This window comes from Bombus vosnesenskii, unplaced genomic scaffold (assembly GCF_011952255.1).
Source record: "Bombus vosnesenskii isolate JDL3184/JDL3185 unplaced genomic scaffold, Bvos_JDL3184-5_v1.1 scf7180000013293, whole genome shotgun sequence".
NCBI lineage: Eukaryota > Metazoa > Arthropoda > Insecta > Hymenoptera > Apidae > Bombus > Bombus vosnesenskii.
In genome coordinates this window covers 3,050,235-3,078,085 of record NW_022882944.1, presented here as the reverse complement: position 1 = coordinate 3,078,085, position 27,851 = coordinate 3,050,235, and the positions used below count along the sequence as shown (strand labels likewise).

At 37.3% G+C, this 27,851-nt stretch overlaps 2 protein-coding genes across 4 annotated transcripts in view; one reads left to right on the top strand and one right to left on the bottom strand.

Annotated features, from left to right (window-relative positions):
- The window catches only part of LOC117232868 (peptide-N(4)-(N-acetyl-beta-glucosaminyl)asparagine amidase), a 53,684-nt gene extending 35,531 nt beyond the window's left edge, over positions 1-18,153 (bottom strand). The window contains exon 1 of the mRNA XM_033492585.1: positions 17,819-18,153. The gene's annotated coding sequence lies outside the window, so the exon portion shown is untranslated. The remainder of the gene's footprint in view (positions 1-17,818) is intronic.
- Positions 882-27,384, top strand: LOC117232869 (carbonic anhydrase-related protein 10). Of its 3 annotated transcripts, none has more exons than XM_033492587.1 (10): positions 882-1,240; positions 6,225-6,336; positions 7,472-7,522; positions 8,361-8,689; positions 13,552-13,647; positions 13,790-13,856; positions 18,200-18,354; positions 25,311-25,439; positions 25,519-25,564; positions 26,498-27,384. In XM_033492587.1, the coding sequence occupies exons 2-10, from the start codon at positions 6,273-6,275 to the stop codon at positions 26,512-26,514; spliced, it is 954 nt and encodes a 317-aa protein (XP_033348478.1). In that variant the 5' UTR covers positions 882-1,240; positions 6,225-6,272; the 3' UTR covers positions 26,515-27,384. The 3 variants fall into 3 exon arrangements, with proteins under 3 accessions (XP_033348478.1, XP_033348479.1, XP_033348480.1); XM_033492588.1 differs by lacking the exon at positions 882-1,240 and adding an exon at positions 1,252-1,390; XM_033492589.1 differs by lacking the exon at positions 882-1,240 and adding an exon at positions 1,646-2,131.
- The last annotated feature ends 467 nt before the right edge of the window (positions 27,385-27,851 follow it).

Sequence of the window (27,851 nt, the reverse complement as noted above, 5' to 3'; positions counted from 1 at the left end):
ATAATACTCAAATCCCTGTACCACATTATGATAATTAACTCCAACATTCAATTAAACAACCAAATTTTAACAATCCATTAAACCAATCCAGGATCTAATCTTCACGACGATCCCTTAAAACGAAACCACAAATTCCTACTAGAAGGGTAAAAAATTACCAGATTCTATAAAAACTCCGATAGTACTCTAAAGCCTACGACAAGCTATCTCGATTAAACCGAAAACTCGATCAATCCAAACCAAGATTCAGCTTCCACAATAATTAAAAAAAAACTCAACGATTACAACGAAGAAGACCGCTAACCATAAAACTCGCAACACCAAGCGTCTTAAACCAAGAGAGCATAATTAACTGCAATATTCAATCAAACGCTTCGAAAGCAATTTGAAAGCCTTCAGAATAATTCCTGAAAAACCAATTCCAATTCCAAGGGTGAAAAATCACGAGTAGGTCGCGGGCAAAGGGCGCACAGGTGCTCCGGTATCCCGAAGGAGGCTCCATCCTCGTCCTGGTCCGGCAAGTGCGCAGACGTCCTCGCATGTCGACGAGGATGCCCGAGAGAGACAGAGAGAGACGGACAGAGAAACAGAGAAAGGGAGAGAGAGAGAGAGAGGGAGAGAGAAAGAGTGGAAGAGCGGTGGAGGCGCGAAACGCTCGTTCCCCCATGTCCGGAAGCATCGATGTGGCCTGAACCGAGGAGGGCCAGCCAGAGTAAGACAGAACGAGCTGGAAACTAGCCTCGTTCCCTATACATCTCCGCTGAACTACTATCAAGAGAAACAGAGATACCCGTACTATTTTCTCGCGCATGCGTGCCGTCAGCCTCCGGTGCGGCCGACGAGAGATCTAGATGGAGTACGAATCGGGTGGGAGCGCGAGGGTGAGAGAGGGAGAAGGAGGAACGTATACACTGGTCTCGTAGGGCAGTCGTTCCTCCTTCGTCGTTCCTTCGCAAAGGTGCAGACCGCTTTTAACGAGATTATTTCGCACGAGAGGGAAAAAAAGAATTCGAAGTCGACTCGCGACCGTCCCAACGATCGTTCCGACTCTCGTTCAGGAGATACATCGGTGTCTTGGCTCGTTCGGTTGGATACTAGCGGGATCGCGTATCGTACGGTGTCGCTGCTCCCTCGTATTAGCAGTGCAAGTGGTGTGCCGGTGGCTAAGCGAGAGGAGCAGGCGGAAGAAAGGAGGAGGAAGCTACGAGACGATCCTCGTCCTTTTCGTCATCGTGCACGGGTCAGTATCGGCCTGCGGAAACTTCGTTTAACCACTTTTTTTCCAACGGAACCGATATCATAATCCGAGGAACTAAGCTGTACGCGTTCTAGTCCTGGAACAGTGTCTTTTTTTTTCTACTTCGAGGATCTAGATAAGGCTAACCAATTTGTGAGTGTACAAGGGGATAGCCGTTGGCACGCTTCTATTTCTTGATCGACATTTATTGATTGCGGCCAGGAGGTGCCCATAGCCGCCGCGTTTACTCGTCACGCGAAATTTTTGGCCGCACCATCGCGCGTTTTGCCGATCGATTCGCACGCTCGTCCTCCCACCAAGTCTCGCTCGCGGCCGACCCTATACATTCTGTCTCTCTTACCAGTCGTCCACGCTTTTCTCGTTTTAGTGGAAATTCTTTTTTTTTAAGAAACTTTCAAGTCCACATTTGTCATCTTAATGTCGTTTAGAGCTGAACGAGACATCGTCTATGTTAGAAAAAATCGTGGACCAAACTGCGTCTAAGATTAAGACAGACAAGAGACGCGATCCGTGTCCTGAACCGGGAATCGTCTCGATCGAAGCACACGACTCGACGTTTAACCACGACCCTACGATCGATCGTTCGACCGGACAGGACACTCTTACTCGACGTGTATATATGTATATGTCCATACGTGTGCACCTCTAAGTGTACGAGTGTGTGCACGGCTAATGTGTACGGTGCACGAGAGACATATAGTGTTTCCTCGATTCATCCTTCTCGTACGTGTGTCTCATTGGTTCCTTCCTCGTTGGCCATATTCCAAGGGTAGAGAAGAGAACATAGAAGTGATCTATGGGGACGAGTGGGCATAGAAACGGGAAGAAACCGACGGTAGAACCGTGAGTCGAGTCATTGCACTCTGGCTTGGGGTAAGACTTGGCTAATTGTTCCCTTTCGTTGTTTCAAGCGTTTCAGGATCGTTTCACTTGGCGCTCTCTTCGGACTGAAAAGTAAACACCACTAAGAAGGCTGCTTCTTCTTTCTTCGTTTCATTCTCTTTTTTGTCTGTTTGAGTCTTGACGTTGAATCAGAGGAATTAGAGTGACAGGTAGGATTTTTGGCGTGAATCAAGCCTCTCACGGAGACACCAACGAAAATCCTACGGCTCGATAATTGCGTTCGAGTGGCGCAATCGAACGGCAGGACTCGTTTCTGGCTCGCTCGATTAGACACCGTCGACTATCAGGGCCCTCGGTAATAAATCCGACGGGATCAATCGTGATCCGATAGGGTCTAATTAAAGACGAAGCTTGAGATGCTTGAACCCAGAACCAATCCCCGTTCCGTTCCGGTTCGTTTGTTACCGATACGGACTTATCATAAGGTGTGTAAGTTTATACGTAGGTTAGATTATCATTATAAAGAATACAGAAGAATAGGGTAGTAATTGAGGGTTTTGAAACTGGTAAATCGTTGATGTCGTCGATGATGACGATCGATAATTGTTTAATACTCGTTTATTAGCACAGGATGGATCGTAGTGAGGAGCGTTGATCTTCAATCTTGAATTTTACTTTAAATGCAAGACACATTTTTCTTGGTGCTATTGAAATTTTTTGGATTCTGTTTTTCGTGGTACACATTTCCTCGTCACTTTATTTTATGGCAGTGAAACCTGTTTGTAAAGTTTGGTAATAAGGCGCATGATAAAACGTGTAATATAATTTACGAAGGAATTAACGTGGAAATACCTAAAACATCAAAGTGAGTCAGAATTGATCCAGCCTGTTCAACGGTTAAGTCTTTGCAGTTCTATGTTTAGCTGAACCCGATAATGGTTTTCGTTTCATTCTCTTTGCTTTTAGTAAAATATATAAAACTGATATTATTTCGTGCCGAAATTTAATTTAGCAGAATCATAAGAAGTAGTTATGTTCTTATCGTTAATTGGGAAAATTTATAACTAACTTTATAAGTATGAACCAATAATGATAAAACGTTGAATGCAATTTGAATTGCAATGGGTTAATCTTTGTCTGGATCGATTATGACTTAGATAGATCGTATAGGAGGTGTTCTTATTTGGATTCTCGTTTTATTGCCATAAACGAAATATTTCACGCTCGTGACAACAATGTTCAGCGGAAACTGGCTGAGGATTAAACTTCATAGAGTGTAAAACTACCGAGTTTGAGGCTTCTATATTGTAGTAACTATTTAATTTTCACAGTACGTCTTTAACAAGTTCTTCTCTGATGTCTAAGTTTATACAACGTTATGAAGTAGGTTTCGTATTATGGAACGTAATCTTCAACCAATGTGAATGAACGAAAGAAACAAACAGCGGTATGTGAATAATTTGCATAATGTAGTTGATTTAATCAATCACATCTCGATATTTCTCTTATATTCTAGTTCCCAATTCAGCTAAAGCATTATCTCTTCGGATAATGTTCTTAGTAACATCCCAAATGCAGGAACATTAAACAACTTTTATTGTATTTCATATCATCTGTTTCTATCTCCCTACACATGGAAGTGTCAGTTTGTTTTAATATCTACCGACCTCATACTCTTTTGTCCGCCAGACTACACAAGTTTTCGTTGTAAAAAGGTACATCCGCGTCGTTTCCATTTGCTGTGTGTGCTCCAATACATATAATAATACACGTAATAATAGTATTTGTAAGAGAGAAACGCATTTGTTACTAACAGACATTCTGTTCGAAAAACAAAATATTCGAGTAGTAGGACGTTTGGATATTTTATTTTTTAATCACATTGTATTCCATTGTGATCAACGAGGACCATATTCGAATAAGACGCACCTTCTGTCATCTCCTAACGCAGGATTGAATTCTTTTCAGTTGCAGCACTTTTAAAAGCCTTGTGCGATGGAATAGGAGACCATTTATTCCCTCAACTACCTATGATTTTTCGATAATTCGTTAATAGGAGTTCACGTTCGGGTAAGTGGATTCAACTGGTAGGAGTTCATTTAATCAAGCACCGACTAAAGTTTCGCTCAAATAAGTGGAGTTTATAGAAACGCAGTACTGCTGTACTGCACATACAGAACTACCACCGCAGCAAATTTTATTTAAATCAACGAATACTACATTCCTTGTCAGAGGGCGGTCGAAAGTGCGGAAGGAACGTTCTTAAACGTTAAGCGAAGTTATACTACATTGTACTGCGCAGAAATAAGAAGATGTTTAGACGAGGGACTGCTGATCTGTTTGGTTATTTCCGATAGACCCAATACAATTCTAAAGATAATACAAAAATGTAGCAATGCGTGACGATAAGTGACAGAGAACAGCGTATTATTCCTCGATGTAACAGTGTAATATTCCTTGACCCTGTGCTATCCCGTTAACCATCTTCTTATCTCTGCATAGCACATAGTACGAAACTATTACCGCGCCAAATTTCATTAAAACCAACACCTGCATCCAGCGCATCTCTTGTCAGAGAACGATGGAAATCGCGGAAGAAACGTGCCGTAGCCTCCAAGGCGAAAGAAAAACGAGGGGTTATCCAATGAGAGCCGAGTCATCGCACTCGCGGAGTACCCTCTTATCTTTCCGGCTGCTGGGTTGTAGGTTAGAGACACTCGGCGTGGATAGCGGCGTCACAGTGAGATCGGATCGATCGATCGACGACGTTTCGAAGGGAGCCTCTACTCGAGTTTTCCTGACCTAAGAACACAGGCCTGGAGTGCCGTAGAACGGGGTGGAGTGGACTCGAACACAGAATGAGCCACCCCTAGTGAAAGAGGGGGCGGGGGACATTCGAGTAAGCCCGCCCCGTTTTCGAGCGCACTTCTCCCTACTTCGACAACGACGATGACTGCAGATTTGTCTTTTCTTTCTTCTCAGAAAGAGGCTCGTGAGCCAGCGGCTCTTATCGACGACGACACGCGTCCTCTCTTTTTCGTTGTCGTTAAGTTAGGTTAGGTTAGGTTAGGTTAGGTTAGGTTAGGTTAGGATAGGTTAGGTTTCATATGAAAGAAGAAGTTTGTTAGAAAGAATATCCGATTAGCTGTTTCAGACAGATACGATACAATCGTTGAGATAAACAAATTTGCTACTGCTCGAGAAATGTTATCTCTATAGATAAAATCGAATGTCGTTGCAGTGGACGATGGTAAATGAAGAAACGGAGTACTGCAGTGCCCGTTTAAATTCCAATCGATCCAACACTTTCGAGATGTTTCAATTCCAAAATGCGAGGCCGCATTATATAGTTCTCGTAAAGAAAGCATCAGATGAATGCGAGAAGAAACGAGAAAGACGTAATATATCCTTCAGTTTGCTACGTAAGTTCTATTCGCCATAGGAAACAAGTAGAATAACCAGATTCGTGTCAGCCAGTAGAATGCTTCTTTTAACCAGACTCTACGTAATGACATATAACTCACTCAACTTTGATTATTTTCACTTGGAAAAAATGGTAAATATTCTCCGATCGTTAATAAATATATGTATAAAAAAAACCAATACGAAACGTCTATATGGTTTCCTTGGAAAAAATATCAAAGGATACGTAAAAATGGCACTTTAAACAAGGCTAGATACTTCCTTAAGTAAACACTACTATATTCCCTTTGTCCCTGTACAGTTCCGCAGGACTTTTCCTCAACAACAGACAGTTGTAGTCCTCAAGTTGCGAATCGGTCGCGTGACGCTGGCTAATTAAAAGTCCCGCTCGCTCTGAGACATTCCTGCGGTGTGCTCGTAGATCGATTGAAGTTGTGGTTTTCGTCGTTATCGTTTCACCATCGAGTAGAGAGAAATTCCCTGTCGTGGCTGCGAAGTTCGTTGCTTTCGTTTCGAGAGTGGTTCACACTACTTGGTGTTTCGATTGATCTTGGACACGATTCTCGAGGGTTAGGAAGATGAGATAACGGGACACGACTCATGGCCATACAGAGAGGGGAGGAAAAGGATATATATATATATATAGGATGATACACGTGCACTCGGAGGTATCGTGTCCTTTCCTTTTTGTGTTGTATAGAATCGAGCCGAATGATGCCCAATTGACGAAGACCGCGCAGTCCTAGGAATGGCCCCATTCAGTTCCGTCTTCCTGGGCGTCTGGGGAGTGTTCGTGATCGTCCTGATACAAGGTACTAACTGACTTCTTTGTGTTTTTCTATGCTGTTCTATCGCGTTCAGTAGTTCTTAACCTTTGGTAACCGAATTTTTCATTGATGTCATATACGAGTGGCGAGGGAAGAATTAAATAAATAATTATGTATAACCCATTTGGGATCGACGACCCAGATGTTGAGTCATGCGATACGTCTTCTCAGTGGCCGAGGACTTGGTGTTTGGGTCATCGGTAAAGATTGACTCTTGGTGGAAAGGACATAGCGAGGTCATAAATCGAAATATTATTACACCATATGCGTCCTCCACGCATATAGACATCTTTATCCGTGTAAAGGAGCACTGAAGTGAAAACATCTTAAATTTTAGATTGCTAACATTGGCAAATATACAAGCTATTCATTCTGTGAATATAGCAAGAACAGAGTTCTTTGAGAAACATTATATTCTTGTATACATATATATATTTAGCAATTTTATTTAATTTAAATTCTTATGTAACTTTCATTTTATATTTTTTCATAATTATCAATGCAGATTGCTAATTAAATAACTAGAATTTCTGACGTAATTTACTCAATTTACCATGGTACATGGTTTCCAATTTACCATGGTTTCTCTTGACAGAAAGATTCAATTTATATATTTACTAATATTTAGTAGATGAAACAAATTCCCATTCAAGTTCCACTTATTCAGTTTCGTTCGTATAAATGTCGAATTGCATAAATATCGACAGTCCAATTGTTACACATATAGAAAATGAAGAAAATAAAAGAAGAAAAACTGTAAAGCAAAGATTTTATCTTTCTTTATTTACTGTTATTCCTCGCCGCTATTTTCATGCGCCGTCAAAGAGGAAGAAACAAGTGATGGTTCGTAGACACTGTTTCTTGAAAACGTGTCTGAGAACGGTACGTAGGCAGATTGAAAAAAAAAAAGAAGGGAGCCTCTGGTTGAGTGACCTTGAGCGACCAATTGACTCAGAGCCAGACTATAGCAAGAAAGTGTATAATTGAGACGAGTGGCTCGTTATCCGGTGGAGTGTGGCCGAATATCCTTGCCACTTGACTCACCGCAACTAGTTCTAGGTTAAGGACTGCTGTCGCATAAGTGACATCGCGGGGATTCTTGATAATGAACTATTTGCAGAATCTAGGCCCGTCAGCTGGGAGGAATGGTGGACCTATGACGGTATTTCCGGTAAGGAATCCCATGCTCTTATCAATTAATCGAAACACACTCGCATTCTTTAAGTGATCGTTCTCATGAAATTGTTATTCGGTTCTTGTTACAAATAATTTTAAATACAATATTCTTAATAATAATAATATATATATATTATAATAATATGATAATAACTTCCACTTGCATAGTTTCTCGCTCACTCACAAGGTCTTAAACATTTTTTTAGGAAGTTTTATATATTTTTCCTTTTCAATTTCGACCGACGAGTGTATTTCTTCTTATTTTCATCATGTACTTACTTATTTTCAATTTTAGAGCTATTATTCTTAGAATTTACTGTCTTTGTTCCTCTACTAGTTCCGTAAGGAACCAGAAGTCATGTTCAAGTTCCCCAAACACGAGAATCCGCCCATGAGCATCCATCCAACAATATGATAAATTACATGTTTCTCCCCGTAGGAATCATTTCTCTTCCAATCTTGTCAAACATTTCCACAACTTTCACCAATTCCATAAGAAACTAGAAACTGTTTTTCTTCCCGCAAGAAGTCACATTGATCTTCCAATGTTACCAAACATTTTCCAATCTATCGAAACCCTCTGAAACACGAGAACTCGTCGAGCCATCGAATGCCCCTTGAAACCTTACGATCTCGTCAAATCGTAAACTCCCTTCAGCGAAATAATTTCACGCCACTCCTCCCCAACAGCCGTGTAGCTGTTAATCCCCAAAGCTTATCGTGCCGGAAAGTTCTTCCGGGGAAGGGGTTATAGTCGGTCTCGAGGGCTGGGCGCGTTAATCGATGCTCGAAAGTCGCGTTCAACGTGTCGTTTAATCGGTTCGGCTTCGAAGGTCCCGGCTTCTGGGGTCTCATCAATCCGGATTGGTGGCTGTGCCACAAGGGCAGACGGCAATCGCCGGTGAATCTGGAGCCATCAAGGCTCCTCTTCGATCCGAACCTGCAACCTCTGCACGTGGACAAGCACAGAGTTGGTGGTGTGTTGGCAAACACTGGCCACAGCGTGGTATTCGCTGTGGACAACGACACGCGTCATCCTGTGAATATCTCGGGCGGTCCATTGAGTTACCGGTACCAGTTCCACGAGATCCATCTGCATTTTGGATTAGACGATCGAACCGGTAGCGAGCACACTGTGGATGGACATGCGTTTCCAGCTGAGGTGAGTGTTTTATATTGGACCCACTGTAGTGGGTCTTTATGGCACTGTTCATGAGAATAAATAGTAGTAGAACTTGTTGTGATGCAGGTGTTATTTCTTTTTTTATTTTATTGTTGTCTTCCTAAAAATAAGTAAATACAGAGTATCTCAGTTGAAGAAGAGCATCTAAATATTTTGTTTGTTTTTTGTAACGTGGAACATGTCTATGTCATGATTCGAATGGTTTTAAAAGAGGAATGGTAGAATCGTGGAAGTAGAACCTTTTTGTCTGGTTATTCGTCTGAGATTTTGCGAGGTATTTTTTATTCAGCCGTGTCTTTCCTATTGTATATTGTAGCGGATGAAAAGATGCATTTGAGTTACAAATAAAATCGTGAGACGATAGAATGGAGTTCGCTTATTATTGTCACTTTGGGACTTGCAGTTTTTAATAATAACAATAACTTTACACAGTCTGATAACATTACAATGAAGATACAAGGTTTTCGCTATGGAAATCAAACGATTGCAACATTTCTACAATTTATGTTTCTCACAAATTGTATATTAAATACATCAGAAACCTTTACGCTTTTGCTTCGCTTCTGCCATCATATTATTTCCTTGCCCCTGTGTAGTTCCATTAGTCATTTTTTCATATTTTCCTTCGACAACATATTTTGAAAAGATGAAGGGTACGCTTCAGAATAAGATTTATTTACTATCTAAAAATTCTTGCCATACACTCATGTAGAGAATAAAAAGTATGTTTTGGTTAAGAGTAAAATTCGAAAGAAAAGATTCATTTAGTGGGAATTTGCTACGAATTCTTATCGTTCGTCCCTGAGTATAATTATCACCATTGATAGCAATAACCGAGGTTTGATTGCTATAGACGAATTATTTTTAATTAATTTTAAATAAAGTCTTTTGGGACCGATTGTTTATGATAACAATAGCCAATTGATAACATTATTCCGAATTATAATATCCGAACTATATTCCCACAAGATGGTCTGTGATTAATAATTCAAATCTTTTCGTGGTATCTGCCAGGCAGCGTTAATACACTGAACATAAAATTCAATATAGTTTGTGAATTTTGTTTGATGTGGCTGATGAGTACTGGCCACTAATTTGTTGCTATTATTATTAGTCCTCGAATTACGTCAATAATTTAGTAATAGTACGATAAATGCAGATGCACGATAATCATGCATCAATTAGTAATTCGAGATTTCCATATCTCTCTGAATTCGAAGTGGATTCAGAGTGAAATGGGATTCAAATTACCTAGGTAAAGAAAACATGTGGAACTCGGTTCAGGTTTTTCGAATGAATCTGCAATTTCCATATTAGCATTACGAATAGAGGAAATTAGAAAATAATTGAATTTTTGAAAATTTGACAAAATTCGGATTAAGAGATCGTAGAAAGTAAAGTTCGAAAGTTTTTTTTAGAATAGACAAATGAATACAATCAAACAAGATCGATAGAATATAAACATAGCTAAAGAGGTCCTACAGCAGACATGTGAATAACTGAAACGTAAAATGAACTCAGTCGTGTATTTTTAAAGGATGAACGCTTGATTAAGATCGAAATACACCTAGAATCAGAGATAAAAATTTCTAAACCAAAGAATAGTAGATTTAATCTAAAATAAAATCGACGCAGGCATTTGCAAAAATAGAGAAAAAAATACGACAAAGTTAAAAACGTACCTTAATATTAAATCAACAATAAATTCCAAACAACAGAAGCGTGGCAAAAACGCTAGATACTATAAAGGAAACAATAAAAAATAGAGCCTACAAAAGAGTTCTTTGACGAAAAAATAAAACGCAAAACGAAATGAACAGAAATGTTTCCCGAAAATAATATTAAATCATCAGCAAATTTTTATAAAATGAAGCCTTGCTAAAATATATATATATATATAACATGAAATAAAACTCAAGACTTAATTAGATCAAAGAATAAAAGATCTCCGAAATATAACAAGTATTTCGCCAAATTAGAAACAGAAATATAAAAGAAGTAAGACATGTAACCTAATATTACATCGACAAAGAATTTAAAGAAACGAGAACAAGATGAAAGCTCGAGAATTAACAGGAAGTGAAGTTTCAAAGAAAGTTGTTATACGAAGGAATACACAATTTACTGGAAAATCAAATCAACAGGGATGTTTCACAAAAACAGGAAGAGAAATAAAAAGTGAGAGGTAGACATCGACGTCGCCTTGAAAAGCTGCAACATCGACTTCTCTGTTCCAACAACTGGTCTTCGCTAATCTCATGGATCGAGTGGCCAAGACTATCGGCCTCTATCAGAAAGTCTAGCCTCCTGGACATCCGATTATCGATCTTTCTTCGATACGTATCCGTCTATCTGCAGATTCTTATACTCGCCGATTACAGCACGACTTTTATTCACTTGATCACGTAACTGGAACTGATTAACGTGAAAGCACCGCCCTCTATCTTTTTTTCTTCTTCTCTTTCTTTCCTCTTTTATTTTTTTTTTTTTTTCTCATTCCACGTTCGAAGTATTAATCTTCGAACTGGGTCAGAACTAGCGAACTAGGTTACCGGTATAGACTCGCGATATACGTGCGGCCCGCGAAAACGTATAGCTTTTAACAGTTTGCGGGTTCCTGTTACATCGCCGTTGGGAAAGTTGGTCGACACGGAATTTGAAAAAAATTATAAAACTTTGCTAATATGGCGGCCGGTTTATTCGCGTGACGAGACGACCATTCCTCCACCACTTTTAGTGATAGGCTCAAGTATACTACTAGCTCATAAGTATTCAGACATTCTGGTAAACTTATAATAATGGTAAGGTTTGGCCAGATTAAGCGTATACGGATTAGTATTTCTCGAATTATTGAAAACGCGAAAGAATATTTTAAACACAGGATATCTAATTTTCTGATAGGAACTAATGAAATATTTGGGTTATTCTAATTATAAATCAGATTAAGAAGGATCTTTTAAATTGATGCAAAAGCTTCTCTCACGCTAATACAATTGTGTGATAATATTTTACTAAACATACTCGAAGCAGTATAGTAACTAATAAAATAGTCTGATGTTAGCGATGAATAGTCTTTTATATAGTCTGATGACATTATAAAAATTTAACGAGTATTGCTTCTGATTGCTAGTTCATCATTCATTTCTACACATTTGTAAAATTTATATACCGTTACTACGATTGATCAAAATATCCGGATATTTCTAAGCTTGATTTCGTCTCTATCCTCAGCATCATCGTCGTTTCTTCGTCGACGAATTTGGCGAAAACGTGCGATCATTTCAGCCGGATGATTAACGTTTTATTAATTTTGCAAATTTGTTTGTTGAAAAGCGTCGAGAGAATTTCCAAAATTTCATTGTTCCGATTATTTTCGCGGAATATTTCGTGGCAAATTCGCTCGAGGCGAGACGAAAATCAACCATGGAAACGACGAAATTCCTTCTTTTTTATTATAAAATGTTCGATGCGGTGAGAGTAGAATAATCTGCGATAGATAACATTGAAAAGACTATATACATATAGTTTTTTTCTATCACGTATGTCGCGTGAAATGAAATAAAATCAGACAATGAAAGGTTGATTCGCGTTCACGATGGCACTTCGTTCGTCTGCATTCATTTTAATTTGTGCTTTTCGATCGAACTTCCACCGTGTTAAAGAAAAAAAGAAATCACTCGCTGGATTATTCATTAGAAATTCATCAGTGGGTAAAGGGTTTTTGAACGGTGCAGGCTTAAGTGGAACAAATCCTCTTAAAACTTGTTGCCAGCTTAAATTGTTTAAGTCCGCATCCATATTCCTTTAAAAGTAAACGAACCCTTTGAAGATTATCTTTGGTGATTCTTCAAAATATTTAACCCTTTAATATTTTAAAAGTCCATAAAGCTACGTACATAAATGCTTCGTCATTCCGTTTATTGCTAGTAACCTTTTGTCTGACCGATAAACGACTTAAACTACTCACAGTCTCTGTCTGATCGCTTGCGTCTCAAACTACTTACAACTAGAAGCGCCATCACGTTATTCCTATTTACCAATTGTTCCCTGCATTATTCTCATTGATTTTTCATCAAAATATTCAGACTTCCAGTTACTTGAAAACTCCACCATTCGATTGACCGCTAGAAAACTCTGCCTGGCCATATCGTTTTTATTCAAACTATCCAAAAGCTCTGTCTGATCGCTTGCGTCTCAAACTACTTACAACTAGAAGCGCCACCACGTTATTCCTATTTACCAATAGTTCACTGCATTATTCGTCTTCATTATTTTCTAATAAATCACTATACTATTAATTTTTTACGCAAATTTATTTTTCATCAAAATATTCAGACTTCCAGTTACTTGAAAACTCCACCATTCGATCTGCCTGGCCATATCCCTTTTATTCAAACTCTCCAGAAGCTCTATTTGATCGTACGCACCTTAAACTTCTTAAAACCTACACCGCCGTGCTACCTGCATCTACACACCAACGATGCACTATTATTTATCTTCTACGCATCACTCTTCATTTTTCCTATCTTCCAGCAATTTGTTACGTTACTTATCTTTTACGCAAGCTTTATAAGCCATAACTATTCACCGCTTGGAAGCCTTGCTATTGCTCTGGCAAAGCATACGAGCTACTTAAAAGTTCCATGAAATCAAGAAAATTGATCACCCTATTCATTATTGAGAAGCCTGATTTTCGTATTGAGAAGTTCAATTTGTCTATTTAATCGACTATATGAAAGTTAAGCGAAATCGCAGCTACTCGATATGATACAAACATCACAACTTGTCTTACTCGCAGCTATCGCTACTAATCCAATTTCCTAATTTCTGTTTGAAAACAGTTGCAGATATTCGGCTTCAACTCGCAACTATACAACAACTTCTCGGACGCGTTGCAGCGGGCGCAGGGGATCGTGGCGGTGTCCCTTCTCCTCCAGGTACATGTCTAATCTCTCACAGGCCACAGGCCCGCTTACGTATTATTTTTCACGGGCCATTCTGCGAAAGATCGGCTAAACGTAAAACGATCGCGGTAAGCGATAGCCGATAGATACAGCCTGTGTGCTGGTTGGCTTTCAGGTTGGAGACCTTTCGAACCCGGAGCTGCGAATATTCACCGAACAGCTGGATAAGATCAGATACGGAGGTGAGACCGTCAGTAATTTAATACACCCGACCGGACTCGAATTTCTCGAGGAAATCGAGTTTCCACGCGCTGCTTCGCGATACACAGTGCGAAGGGTGTGCCTGGAATATGTTTGATCGAAATCCACGATACGTTTCACGCATATTCTATGCACATACATACGTGAGTTCCTTCTAAATATGGTACTTTAATTAACAGGCATCCTGTTAATTGAATAATTAAGAGGAACTTGCATATGAACATTCACAAGCCAAAGTGGTTAGGCTGGTGTTGTTGAAATTTTTCACATTTCAGTGTCAAAGTGCTTGAAAAGATCGATGCTTATCTTGCGTATTTTCATTAATTTTCTATAAATTTCGTTTTATAGAGTTTACCGGTTTGACAAATAAGTGGTTCATACATAAATTGCTTCTTTCAAATTGCTTTTAAATTGGCTCGTTTTACGAGATTATTCAACTTTCACGAGGCAAAGGTTATACACGGTATTTTCAATCTTTCCAGCCGAACTGCAAATTTAATTACTTTATAAGTTACATCCACGTATTATTACCCTATCAACCTATATGAACGATTTCATTTTTAAATTTCATTATCGCGAAAAATCGTTTCAGTTCGTTTTATCGGGGGAAAAAAAAAAAAAAAAAAAAAGAAGAAAAATATTCAACGCTCGTGACAACCAGAATCTCCACACTTTCGCTGCACGAAAGTTAATTCGTGAATATCGATTTATTTTTTCATTAAGATAATTCGTGAAATAGACTCAATCAGTTCGATTAAACCATTTTGGGTACACCCTGTAGGATACTTTAATCCAATTGAATACGCAATTACGATCAAATCGAATATGTTATTCAATTATGCATTTGAATTGACACTTTTGCAGCTGGTAATTTATTTTTCAAGCTATAAGTCAATAGCTGGTTGTCGCGTTATTAGTAGAAATAATATATATTTTAATATGTAAAAATACATTTTACTCCTTTTACATATTCATAATTAGAAACTTATCACCAAAAGATTTGTAATGAAAATAATAAATTTGAAAAAAAAAAAAGATAAAAAGGTGAATATATTTATAAAACTTTCAAGTTCGTTTATAGTTTCATATCGTTTTCTTATATCTCTGTTATCTTCCAAAATTACGCCAGCTGCAACCAGCTGTGGCTTATGAAAAGACGTAATTTTACGTCAGCCACTGCGAATGTGTCAATAGAACAAAAAAAAAAGTTAATTAAGAGAGGTTCAAAGAGGTGGCTCGCAAAAAACAGATTTTAATTACTTTTCAACAGCAAAGACCGTCCATGATCGTGTATGATACTTGAAAACAAATTTCATAACTTTCTATTTTAATTTCACATTATATATCGAAGATAAATTTAATATGTTTAATGTCTATTTGTCATTAACATTAGATTACGGCCAGATGAATTTTTAAACGAAAGTTTTTTTACCTACTTAAAGTTACACATTGAAAATAAGAACTTTAAATCAATCCCCGTGCATTATTGATCTTTTGTTTTCGCCTTCGGAAATTTTATAAACATTCCATTATATCGATAAGCAGAATATAAATAAAAATTACTTTGATTCGAGTAAATTACACTTGGAAAATATAATGCTATTCGCAGAATAATTTTGTAGATTCGTACTCATTTATTATACACATATACAGTGATGGACAAAAGAATGCAAGTAATACAAAATGTCACTATAATATTACGAAACGGAGTTGTATTTAACAAGAGCAACGAATAGATACAATGCATGCTGCTATATAAATTACTTTCATCAATACGGCAAAAAATGTCTAATAGAGAAATTACCAATGCTCATACAGAAGCACCAATTTTAGTAGCAATTTTATGCTTTGTTTTATCCAGCATTGTAAATGTATAAGTGAATGGACCATAACAAAAAAGAGTTAAAAAAGGGACGAGGAATCTTTAAAAATTAAATTGTATGTTAATAACCAAAACGATTTCAGCTATTAAATCCTACTTTATCGTCGCATTCTCGTTTCAAATTGTTCCTCGTATAATCACCAGTTTAAGTCGTCGTTCTCAACGACGGCCACGTTAATTGCAAACTAATTGATTCCGATTGCCGAGAAAAAGGCATCTTTTCCGGTGAAACACGTCAAACGAAAACAGTAATGCGAATTGAAAATAGAAGGGGAGAGGACTCTTCTCTGGGGGTGCATCAGCTAATTAAGGATATTGCTTGCTCCAAATAAAATCAGACGGAGTAAACGATCGCTATCGACGTCGAAAGAGGATTTTTTCACCGATTATTTGCACGTGATATCGATGGCCGACTAGCACACACCATTTGCATAATTAGCTCGTCCTTGATCGAAAAAATTTATTGTACCGAAAGTAAATATATGTAATTTCGAGCAATCAACTAGTTAAGGATCGGCATATTTTAAACCATTTTCTTAGAAATTTTAATTAATTTTCTACATCGAAGCATGTTTTACCATTGAGATTATATAAATAGATCATCTCGAAGATTTGCAGAATATTTTCTTCATTATTATTGCTTTTTTTCATTTTATGAAATTTCTATAAATATATTCATTTCTTTCATTTAATATATACATTAGTACTATGATACAAACTATCCTTTTCCAATTAGAAAAAGTTTATGCAATTCTACAATTATTCTACAAATATTATCTATATTCTAATATATTTTTTGTATCTCGATAAAATCGATATGAAAGTTATTATGCATTTTTTAAATAAGAATTTCACATTATTTAACTGCTTGGTCCTTAATAGGTTAATCCTTTGTGTATTATGAATACACACGTTTCAAATCAAAATACACATTTCATTCATTTCACATGATTTCATAAAATCGAAAAATGATAGCTTCAATAATAAAACGTGTATTGATTACCTGACATTTCTGTTCTTCGTTTTAGAAAGTTAGTAATATAATAATAGAAAGTATAAATACGAGAATTTTGTATAATTAATCCTTTGTGTGCTATTGACCCACGCGTTTCGAACAAAGATGCGCGTTCAACGAACGTTATTTAATTTTACATCATACAAAGTTAAAAGAATAACTTCGTTACGCGTGTCATAGTTAATTGACATTTTGTACAGCACGCGAAGCAGGAATAGCATGGGTATACACCTCAAATTCTAAATAATTAACCCTTTATACGGTACGGACGCGTATATCGATTCGATGAATTTCATGAGCATCGCATATAGCTTTATAACCTCGTCACTCTGTCACATCCGTGTTTGACGAATAGTGGAAAAGCGAGTGTTATGTATTTTACCTGATTTTATATATTACCGCATTAAAAAGAATAATTTAAATATACGTGTAATAAATTGATTGATACCTTGATCAGCATGTAAAATCGTAATAGGTATTACGCTGGCAATAATAGCGATCGCGTGGCACACAGTATCACGTCGTGTATAGGAAGTGTTGTAGGTTAGAATATTCAGCTCACAAAGGATTAATCGTAGGAATTAATATTCACAGACTAAAATAGCCAAATATAATACTTACTTTATTTCTTTATCTTTAACGGTTTCTCAATGGTATACGGATATTATAGTCAGTTTTATAAAGATTCCAAGTTAAATACAACAACGACCTACATAAAACGTTTAAATAATACGAAACGTTGAACGATTCTACGCTAAACATAAAGAACCACACAAACATTCAATCGATGTAAATATCATAAAAGAAATTATATACTAAATACAAAAATATGCATGGGTATTCGATACAAACGTAATCTCGTAAGATGATAGCGCTTACTATTTCCTTATTATAAATGATATTTCACTCGTATCGCAGGGAATTTCACAAAGACTCAACGCTATGAACGAACATTCAATCGACACGAACGTCGAATCTAACCTCAAATATAACTTCAGCAGAAACAAAGTTAGAGATTACCCGATAACAAACGGAAAGTGAATTACCTTTAATCTCTTGTTGCAAAAGCTCAGAAATCCTTTCTAAACTAGAATCTCTCACGTAAGAATAAAATTCACGCGCATAAGTATGTACCTCCAGAAAAGCTACGCGAAGTATCGGTTTCGCAATTCACAATCGAAGTAAACGCTCGAGACGCTCTCTGGATCAACGCTGTTTTCATGGTATTATCGATCGAGAGCGCGCCGCGGGCTTCTTTGAATATTTCTTTCGGCCATTAACGACACGAAGTACACAGAGTACATATAAAAGTGTAATATCAGGCGTTAGAGGCGCATGTTAAGGAACGCCAATGCTAATTGGGGTACGTATGCGCGTCACGGTGGCTGTCGGATCGTCATGTTATCGATCGAACCGATTGCACGCAGGCCAGGCGATGGAGATTAAACGTTTCGTGGTACGAGAACTGCTGCCGGACACGAAATATTACATGACGTACGACGGCTCCATCACGATGCCGGCCTGCCACGAGACTACCACGTGGATCATCCTGAACAAGCCGATATACATCACAAAGCAGCAGGTGAGGATGAAATTTTCATTGAATATGCGTATATATGTGTGTGCACATTCGCTCGCATGGTATCGAACATAATGGTTTGGTGATTTTTTTTCTAAAAGTTTCCTAATTGTTACCATATGCAATTTTAACCACTTTAAGACTTGCAATATGTTGTAAGGTAACTTTTACAATGTTACTAGTGAATTGTCATAATGTTTGCGATATTATTGACGTTTAGTGGAACGTATTCTAGTTTTAAAATTACAATTTTAATTAAAACGACTATATCTTATATTACATTATATAAAATTATGCACATTGAATTGAGAATAGCGACATCAAGACGCAGTCGTTGAATATCGACCATCGCATAACGCCATTGCGGATAGGAATTACATTGATCCAACTTTGAAGTTTCCATAGCTGGCTATGCAGCTTCTGCTGATCTTCGTTCTCTATGACTACGAACAAGGGTTAATTTGCTACTGTTGAATGACCGGCTTCAAGTTAGCCAGAGGAGCTTTAGGTTCTCTGCAGTTCGATTGTTGAAGCATGCGGTGAATATGTTCTCAGCGATGTTACGATAACCTTTGAGTGGCGGAAATACTTGATTGGTTGTTGTTCGACTTATTAATCGAGTGAAATTAAGTCGGTCAAAATGTTATGTCGGTCACTTCCTCGATAACGACAACGAAAAATTCATCGAAATATTTATTATTCTCAATTAGTATCTGATAAAATATCAATACAATTTTTAATCAAAATTATATCAATTATATAGAGTAGAATAATAGTAATTTTGAATAATTCTCGATGCTTGTACTTATCGCTCTTTCTCTCTAGTTCTTTTTCAATTTCTCAACAATTGAAAGACTTGCAGTCTCGGCATCTAGAACCTTATTTCGTTTCTGCGGTCGTCACTGATGAGGCCCGCATTTGGAGCTCCGACAATTTGAAGAATCGTAGTAACTCACGCACGAAAGCAGTTTCTGATGTTCTTTTAACGATTTCACGTGGCCAACAGCGGGCGTAATCTCGCGCGCCACGTAGCACGCACAGACCAAGAAAATTGGTTTACGTGAGTTCCTTATCACGCTTTGATGTCTTAATGTATTTTTTTTTCTTTTTTCTTTTCATTCTTCCTTCCCATTCTTTCCCCTTTTTAATTTTCTTTTCAGAATGGCTGATTTGGCAAGTTAAGGCGGTGAATTACAAAGTAAAGATTCGGTTTCGAAGCTACTCATTAAGGGTTATATAGCGAGGCGGGCAGAGTTTAATGGACAGTTCCGTGTCGTTGATCATTTTTTCCTTTAATTCGATCATAGCGTAGGAAATTCAGTTAGCTGGCAGTTCGTTGCGATACGCCAGCTAAATATATAAATATACACCTATACTGTTTATATGGTATTTGTGAGTTTGTATATTTGTGAAATTATTCCATATTTTCTCGGAAGAAATATTCTAAATTAATCAATGTCAATTAAGTTACTCATCCTAAGTGTTTAAAATAAGAGGACATTTCTCAACACAGTAACTTCAGCTTAGCTAAAACGAAACTTTGAATTCATTTCAATTACGAGGATAAAAAGTAATAGCTCTCTAGGAAGCTTAAAAAACCATTAAAAGTTATTTTATTAAAATGAAAGAAAAAAATGGACATCAAAATTCGAGAATGGCAATGAGGCATAAAAACTTTCTTATTCAGTTCGTAAGAAAGTAGGAAAAACTCGTTTTGAACTTCAATCCTTTGCCAGTTTTCCTTCAAACATTACAGGAAATTTGATTAAAACAAGATTGCAATACAAAAATCTAAAAACCTTAACAGAGTTTACTCGAAAAATTCACTTCCAACGTATTAGTACACCACTTGCCTCGCAGTTGTTCGTCATTCTCGATCGGGGCAGCGACGCGACAGCCGATCTCAATTGCGTACAGTGCATAATTTTTCAAAACGGGCAGTCGACTCATCGTTTTCATTCGCTGCATAATAGATCTATCTGTCTGCGGATCAATCAGCCAAATGGATCGTTTATCACGATTCTCCCTCCCCGTTTCTGTCTGTCTATCTGTCTGTCTCTCCCCTGCTCTGTCTTTCAAAAAGTCGGGAAAAACTTGATCCCTTTTCCGTGTCTCGCGTGTTCCCGCCGTCAGATTCGTATTTTAATATTACCGGCCAGCGAATCGGTAATCGATGCATCGCGTATTATCATCGAGAAACTCGTTCGTATCGATATGCAGAACGATACGAAGCCTTTGAAAAGGAGAGGGGGAGAAGGAAAAAAGAGCGAGAGAAAAGGAAAAAAAAAACAAACGCGTGCAAACAACGTCTGAGACGCGAATAAAATGGATCGAGGTCTATTGACTTGCTGACGGAAACGTCGTTTTGCCGGTCGAACGATTCCGTATTGAGCTCTTTAAAGGGAGAATTAATCTCGATACGCCGGTGTACGAGATATGATTTTAATTCCAGTGCCTCGGATAGAGCGCTCGATATGATCGATATAAAAATGCGCTTTGTTACCGAGCAAAGTGGAAGAATCGGTCAACGAACGTGAAACTCGTTTTTTAATTTAAGAGAAATGGTTATCTGGGTGACGGGGGTAAATTGTATTTAGAGTAGGATAATTTTGATGATTAAAGCAACGCGTGTATTTATTAGATTAAGCGATAAAGGGGAACATTAGATAGAAAAAGTTCTTTGAATAATAGTATATTTTTGAATAATTTTTGCATAGATGGAGATTAATTTTTTCTTTTTTTTTTTTTTTTTTTAGTGGAATGATCAACTATGGATGATCAAGTATCAATAAGAGGAAGTTTCATATAAAGAATTGAATAATTAGATAAAAAATTGTATGTGGAGGTTAATTTTATTTATTCTTTTTATGGAATGTTTAATTTCAGATAAATCACCTTTTTAAGTATAGAAGGAAATGTTATTTAGACAAAAAAATATATGTTTCTTCGCAAATCAATATTAACTATATCTTCATTGAGTATTTTCATTACCAATGAAGTGTCTAAATTTGATTGATCAAATTCTATACAAAGCCGAAAACGCAATTTTTTTATTCTTCATTTTCGTCTTATTTCAGCGTCAAGAAACACCACTTAAATTATGTTGAAACAGTAGCCGAACACCCTGTAGAATATAAAAATTTGTGCACGAAAATACCGAGATATATTTATTCTAAAATTGATCTAATTGTTCTAAATTATTAATCGAATTATTCTACAAATAGCTTCTATACCTAGCGATTTTAATATTCTATTACTTTCATTATGAAACGTGTTTCAAATAGCGCTGAGTATTTTGGTTTTAAACGTTAAATAGAAGGTGTTCATGCAAATTCATGTCTTTTATATATCAATATAACTGAAAAAATGGAATTCCCAAAAACATTAGAATAATCACAGGCATTTACACAACAATTAAAAAAATATGATAAAATTGGACGCTCGAGAACCGCATACGATAGCATCAAATTTATGCTGCTGCCCTAATCCTTTTTCACCTTGATTACGTTTTCTATCCCGGAAATCTTCTTGAATATATAACAATAAAAAGATCAAGAGAATAAATAGAGAACAATGCAATCGATCGATACTCCCAAGCCATTGTACGGCTGTAGATAAAAGGAAAAGATATGACAAACCATAGCTTCGTGTAATAATAACAAATTTAATTTGCTGTCCCTTCGACCAATTCCACACCCTCGTAAAAGCTAAATACTGAAAAAGAAACCACGAAAACCATAAAAAAAATGCAATCAATATTCGATCGTTTAACCGTAAATAAAAATCAAAGCTAGAATGAAAAAAAGAAGGGACTAAAGAGGAACGATGGAAAAACTGGATGTCGAAAGTTTCGTGGCGAAACTAATTTATTCGCGGCGATATCGAGGAGAGGACGACCGCGCGTTGATCGATGATTTAACAGCCACTTTTCGCGGGATGATTTACGTATCCACAGAGGGTGGCGGCGATGCATTTTAATAAATTTATCGGGGACAGCGCCGGTGGCGTGCGAGAAATTATACTTGCTAAAACAGAGGGCCGAGATTACGTGGCTAGTATTTTTCGGGGCAAGTTACCCAGGGGGCGACATCAAAGGGATGCAAAATAACCGAGCACACAAACAAACGGCACACGTACAGGGAAGAACCCACATGCACGCAGCGTATTGCTCGTTACACCGAAAAAAATCCAACCAGGAAAACCACCGGTGCACACGGTGTATCGAATATTCTAGTAAGCTTATCCCGGCCTCGTGGCCCTCCATTAGAGCGAAAAGAGCGTCCCGTGATGTCGACGCGTCGATTATTAGCCCACTTTTTCCAGCTCACATTTTCGAGCCTGATATTTCTAACGAGGTGACATCGTCCGGAATATTTTCATTTTTCCTCGTACAGATGTACATATTTATATATTATATATACATAATTATAATACGTAGCAATAAATTTAATAATTGTAAAGCGTAATATATATTTATTCTTTGTTAATTGAAATAAATCTTAATTTAGATGTGTGATAGGGAAACAAAAATGTTATTACGATAGAATTTTTGGATAATGGGATAATCATTTTTCTGATATGGAATTTTATTTATTCACATGCGGATTAAGGTTAATCGATAGTTTCTTTATATATTTACGGAACCCATATTTTTTTAGGATTCATAATATGTAATTTAACATATAATTTAACTGCATATAGTTACATTCTTTTCGTACTTCGAGCCATCGAAGTCCTTTTCCGAATGCTCGGTCGAATAAAGGAAAGAATACATTCTATATGAACACTAGTAAAATACGTACATATTTGAAACGTGAAAAGGCATCTGTTCCTGGGAAATATCACGTTTGAGTGACAGAGCATTTGGATAATATTAATGTTATTATTATTTTTATATTATTATTATAGAACGTTCGAATATCAAGATATTCGGATAAGGGGAGCTCTACTGTATCAGGTTGTCCGAAAAGTATCTTTCGTTTTATAAGGTGATAATAGATGCACAACACACCGTTTGTTTTATATTATTTTATTGAGTTATATACGCTCCATTTGTATTAGATTGTCACAAAAGTGTCTTTCGTTTTATAAGGTGATAATAGACACAACAATGGTTTGTTTTATATTATTTTATTGAGTTATACAGGGTGGTTGGTAACTGGTGGTACAAGCGGAAAGGGGGTGATTCTACGCGAAAAAAGAAGTCGAAAATATAGAATAAAAATTTTTCGTTCGAGGCTTTGTTTTCGAGAAAATCGACTTTGAATTTTAGCTCGGTACGCGTGCACTTTATCATGTCTCGTTATAACGGACCTCGCTGTCTCGATGGAAAAATATAAAAAAAAATAAAAAAAAATTTTTTATTTTATATTTTCGACTTCTTTTTTTCGCGTAGAATGACCCCCTTTCCGCTTGTACCACCAATTACCAACCACCCTGTATATGCTCCATTTAGTTCTATTAGTACAAAACGGATCATGCATAACTCAATAAATACAACTTAATACATAGTGATATTCTTGCGTATATTTTATAGAATAAGGCTGAAAATTTGTTCAGAATAGGTATAGGGAAAATTTGTTCAGAATGAATATCTTGACAACATATTCCAAGGTCGTCGGAATCGGTGAGATGTGCCCCATCATAAATAATTATCATCAAACTTGGTATTTTATATTTCAGTAAAACGAACTCTAAAAGTTCGTAATTGGGTATGAATTTTAACAAACTTTTTTATTAAACTAATTGCAATTTTCTCCGACTGGATAATCAAACGAGGTTGAACAGGAGTTTGAAATATGGGAAGGACGAGCAGGTGTTGTAATGGAATATTCCTGTCAAAAGTCAAAGAGCTGATACGTATAACTGCTGTTGTGTAGCACAGGCATCGAGGACCTTAACTTTCAAGCTATTAAGCTGTTAGAAGGGAAAGGTCGTCTCGAAAGAGCAGAATGCAAAAGCGATAAGAACAAGAACTACGATCGTCGGTGTTGTAGTTTCTCAAAATTGATAAATCGATAAATCAATATCTATAATAGGCGTTCTGTAGTAAATGCTAGTAGCTTGTTGGCTCACGGAGACTGTTTGGGCCATTAAGCCATTATAAAATGCAAAGACGATAAAGAACAGGGTGTCGTATTTACTTCGTTTTCGCCAGCCGATAATTCGTACAAAATTAATCAGATTAGTTCGCACTCTACTTTTATTATAAAGGTTAATGGAACGTTATTATTTCAAGCGTGTTACTTGAGGTGCAACATTCCTGAAATTTCGATTCTGTCGCAGATTCTTTAATAATTCATTAAACACGTTAATGTATAATATTATCGTTTTAGCGAAACTTTCATTAATTTTCTATTAATCTTATTGAAAATTTCTGCTTCCTGATTAACAGATTGTATTAATTCAATGGAATAGAAACGTACTCTTTGATATATTGCAATAATATTTTGTAGGAAGTATACCAAAATTTTGTTATTTTTTATATCCATTAAAGATAAAACTTATGTTAGTCCAAAATTACAATCTCCCTCACATTTCAATTAAAAATATTTTACTGTTAGAAATCAAACAAATCACCTGCACGACATCTATTAAAATGCTTAACTTTCAAAGTATTCGTGGGAACGATCGAAACATCGAAAGTTTAAAATTACGATCCCAGCCTCATATTTCAATCTCCCGTTCTTCGATAAAATAATCCAATTGAAAGTAACTCGATGGACAAAAAAAAGAATCAAACACATCAATCTCCGTCGCTAAAAAAAATCAAACGAATCAATCTGCACGATCGCCGTTAAAAACCTCAACTTTCAAAGCTTTCAGGTTATTAATCTTTCACTCGAGCAAAAAGCAAAGAAAAAAAAAAAGAAAGAAAGAATACAAAGCCTGGAAAAAGAAGAAAGCAAAGACGCGAGGGGATAAAACAAGGAAAGTGATATTGACTCGATTCGTTGCAGCTTCTCGCGCTGCGACAATTGATGCAAGGGGACAAGGATCATCCGAACGCGCCGCTTGGGAATAATTTCAGACCGCCCCAACCGCTTCATCATCGTCCCGTTCGAACGAACATCGACTTCAACATTCAGGTAACGCTTTTCCCGTATACGAGTTCCTTCAACCGTGCGATAACCCGTTATAATTGTCTGGAAACTTTTTCCTCTTCAGGGACCGAAGAACTGTCCGACGATGAATAGGGACATATACTACAAAGGTATGAAAAGCTGGTTGCCGCCTCGGTTCCACGTGAAATGGGAAAAGTTCGTTCGGATACAAAGCTGGAACGACTGTTGCGCCAGTTGTCCACCGACTAATTTTCTGCGGCTCTCTGTTGGGCAAAAATGGCCATCGAGTTGGATGTTTTGTTTCCAGTTACTGATAACAGGTGTTGATGGGAATGGTAATGGTAGAATACTGGGAACGTGCTGGCACATTAAATGTATCGGTTACTGTGCAACTTTCTGCTAACAGTAGGCTATGAATAAAATGGCACGCAAGCTAATCAGAATTGTAATGTGTGAAACAACAGACGGCGGTAGTAGATAATCTTTTCTTATGAGAGGAGCTTGATACTCTAGAGCATATTATAAAAATCGCAGAATCGGTTCTTCTCTGATTTAGTAACAAAAAATGGTTGTTATTACGTATGATTAATTGATTATCTACCAGCATAATCCTTAGGCGTTCTAAAAAATTGTATCTATTGGTACAGAAATTTTGACAAAAGATAATCCTTGTTATTAATTAGCTGTTTATGTACCATCAGAATCTTTAGGACTCTCGAAAAGTTATATTCATTGGCATACCAAATATCAATTAACATAGTGACAGAGAACGATTACTCTTATCAAGTTTCATTAATTTATCATGATCATAATCCTTAAGAACTTGAAAACAACAGGATTAGCAATATAGGCTTATGACTTTCACGAACCAAAACACGAGTAAAATATGTATGTAGCTTCCATATACAATTTTTCTGGATCAAACCATTCTCCTCAACAAATTGAATCCATCACCCTTCTGGCTTTTGTATTCCAATGAACTTGACCTAATTTACATACGAATAGATCGTGAATCTAATAATAGAAGCTGACCAAAATCATTTCGATAAAGACTCTTAACGTTATTTTTATATTTGTTGCAGCCAACAGCTGGAAATAACCCCGTAGCGAGTTATGGCAGCGGCTGGAGGTGTACTACGCTTTCCCTGGGACAAGCTGGAGCCACGCAGTTAGCAGGATAAAAACCCACTGACATATCAATTAATGAACGCGACCAGTGGTCATCGTGTCGATCGGATCGAGCAGAGGCCATCGTGGCGCGTATCGTTGAAAGGAAGAGCGAGAGAGAGAGAGAGAGAGAGAACGCGCGGAAGCGAGTGAACGAGCAAGAGAGAAAGAGAGAACGAACGTGTGAAATAGAAAAGAGAAGCCAGAATGACGCGAAGAAGAGCGTGAAAGATTAACAAAAAAAAAAAAAAAGAAAAATGCTTCGTTGTACTATTAGACGTGAATTGCCAAGTATGTTTCCAGTAACGAGAAAACAAGAAAAAGAAACACAAGAATACACAGATTACACAGAGACAGGTACACAGAGAGACATATACAGAAGATATACCTATATATAGATTACAATTTAGCGGAGATAAGGTTTAAAAAAACGTAAGATTAACACAAGATATATTATTATACGTATATCGATCAACTATCGAAAAAAAAGCTATGACTATCGTGGCCTGTGTTGGGGTCGTTGACGACTACGATGATCGTGACGATAATGATAGGTACGGGGATAGAAACGAAAGACACGAGAATTCTATATGTATAAAAGAAATGAAGGAAAAAAAAAAAAGAAAAACTAAAGATTCGCGCGTGATGGAAATTCGCGCCTTATACGCCCACTCATACCGCCACCTGCATATACATAAAACATACAACATACATGCATACATGCATACATACTTAACATGTACACACACATATCGAGCGAAAGTTTATACTATATTCTTGTAATAAAATGCTGAAAAACGTAGACGGAAATAACGACATCGAAACCCTACCTTCCGTGTGAACACGTTCAACAACGCGAGTAATCCCACCAATCTGTTCCACATCCTTTTATCTCGCGCGCTTTGTCTTCTCACGTGGGATTCCCCACGAGTCTTACACTGTAGCGCCACTGCGGTGCTATCTCTACGGCGCCGGCTGAAACCTTCAAGTTACTACTCGTGTCTCACACGCAAACCGATAAATTAGAGATCTACTACGTAAAAAGAGGTAAGTCGAACCAACAATAGAGAAATAAACTTCGTGACTCAAAAAATATCCTAGTTCCATCACTGTTTCTCATTGGCTCCCAGCGAACCTTCCCAACGTATTCCGATTTCTAGGTTAGAAACCATGGAACGTGTTCGCCAATCCTCGCCATATTACCCTCGCAAAACACAACTGACGAAAAGCGTAATACTGATCGAACTGGCTTAGCGAACGCTTACTGGG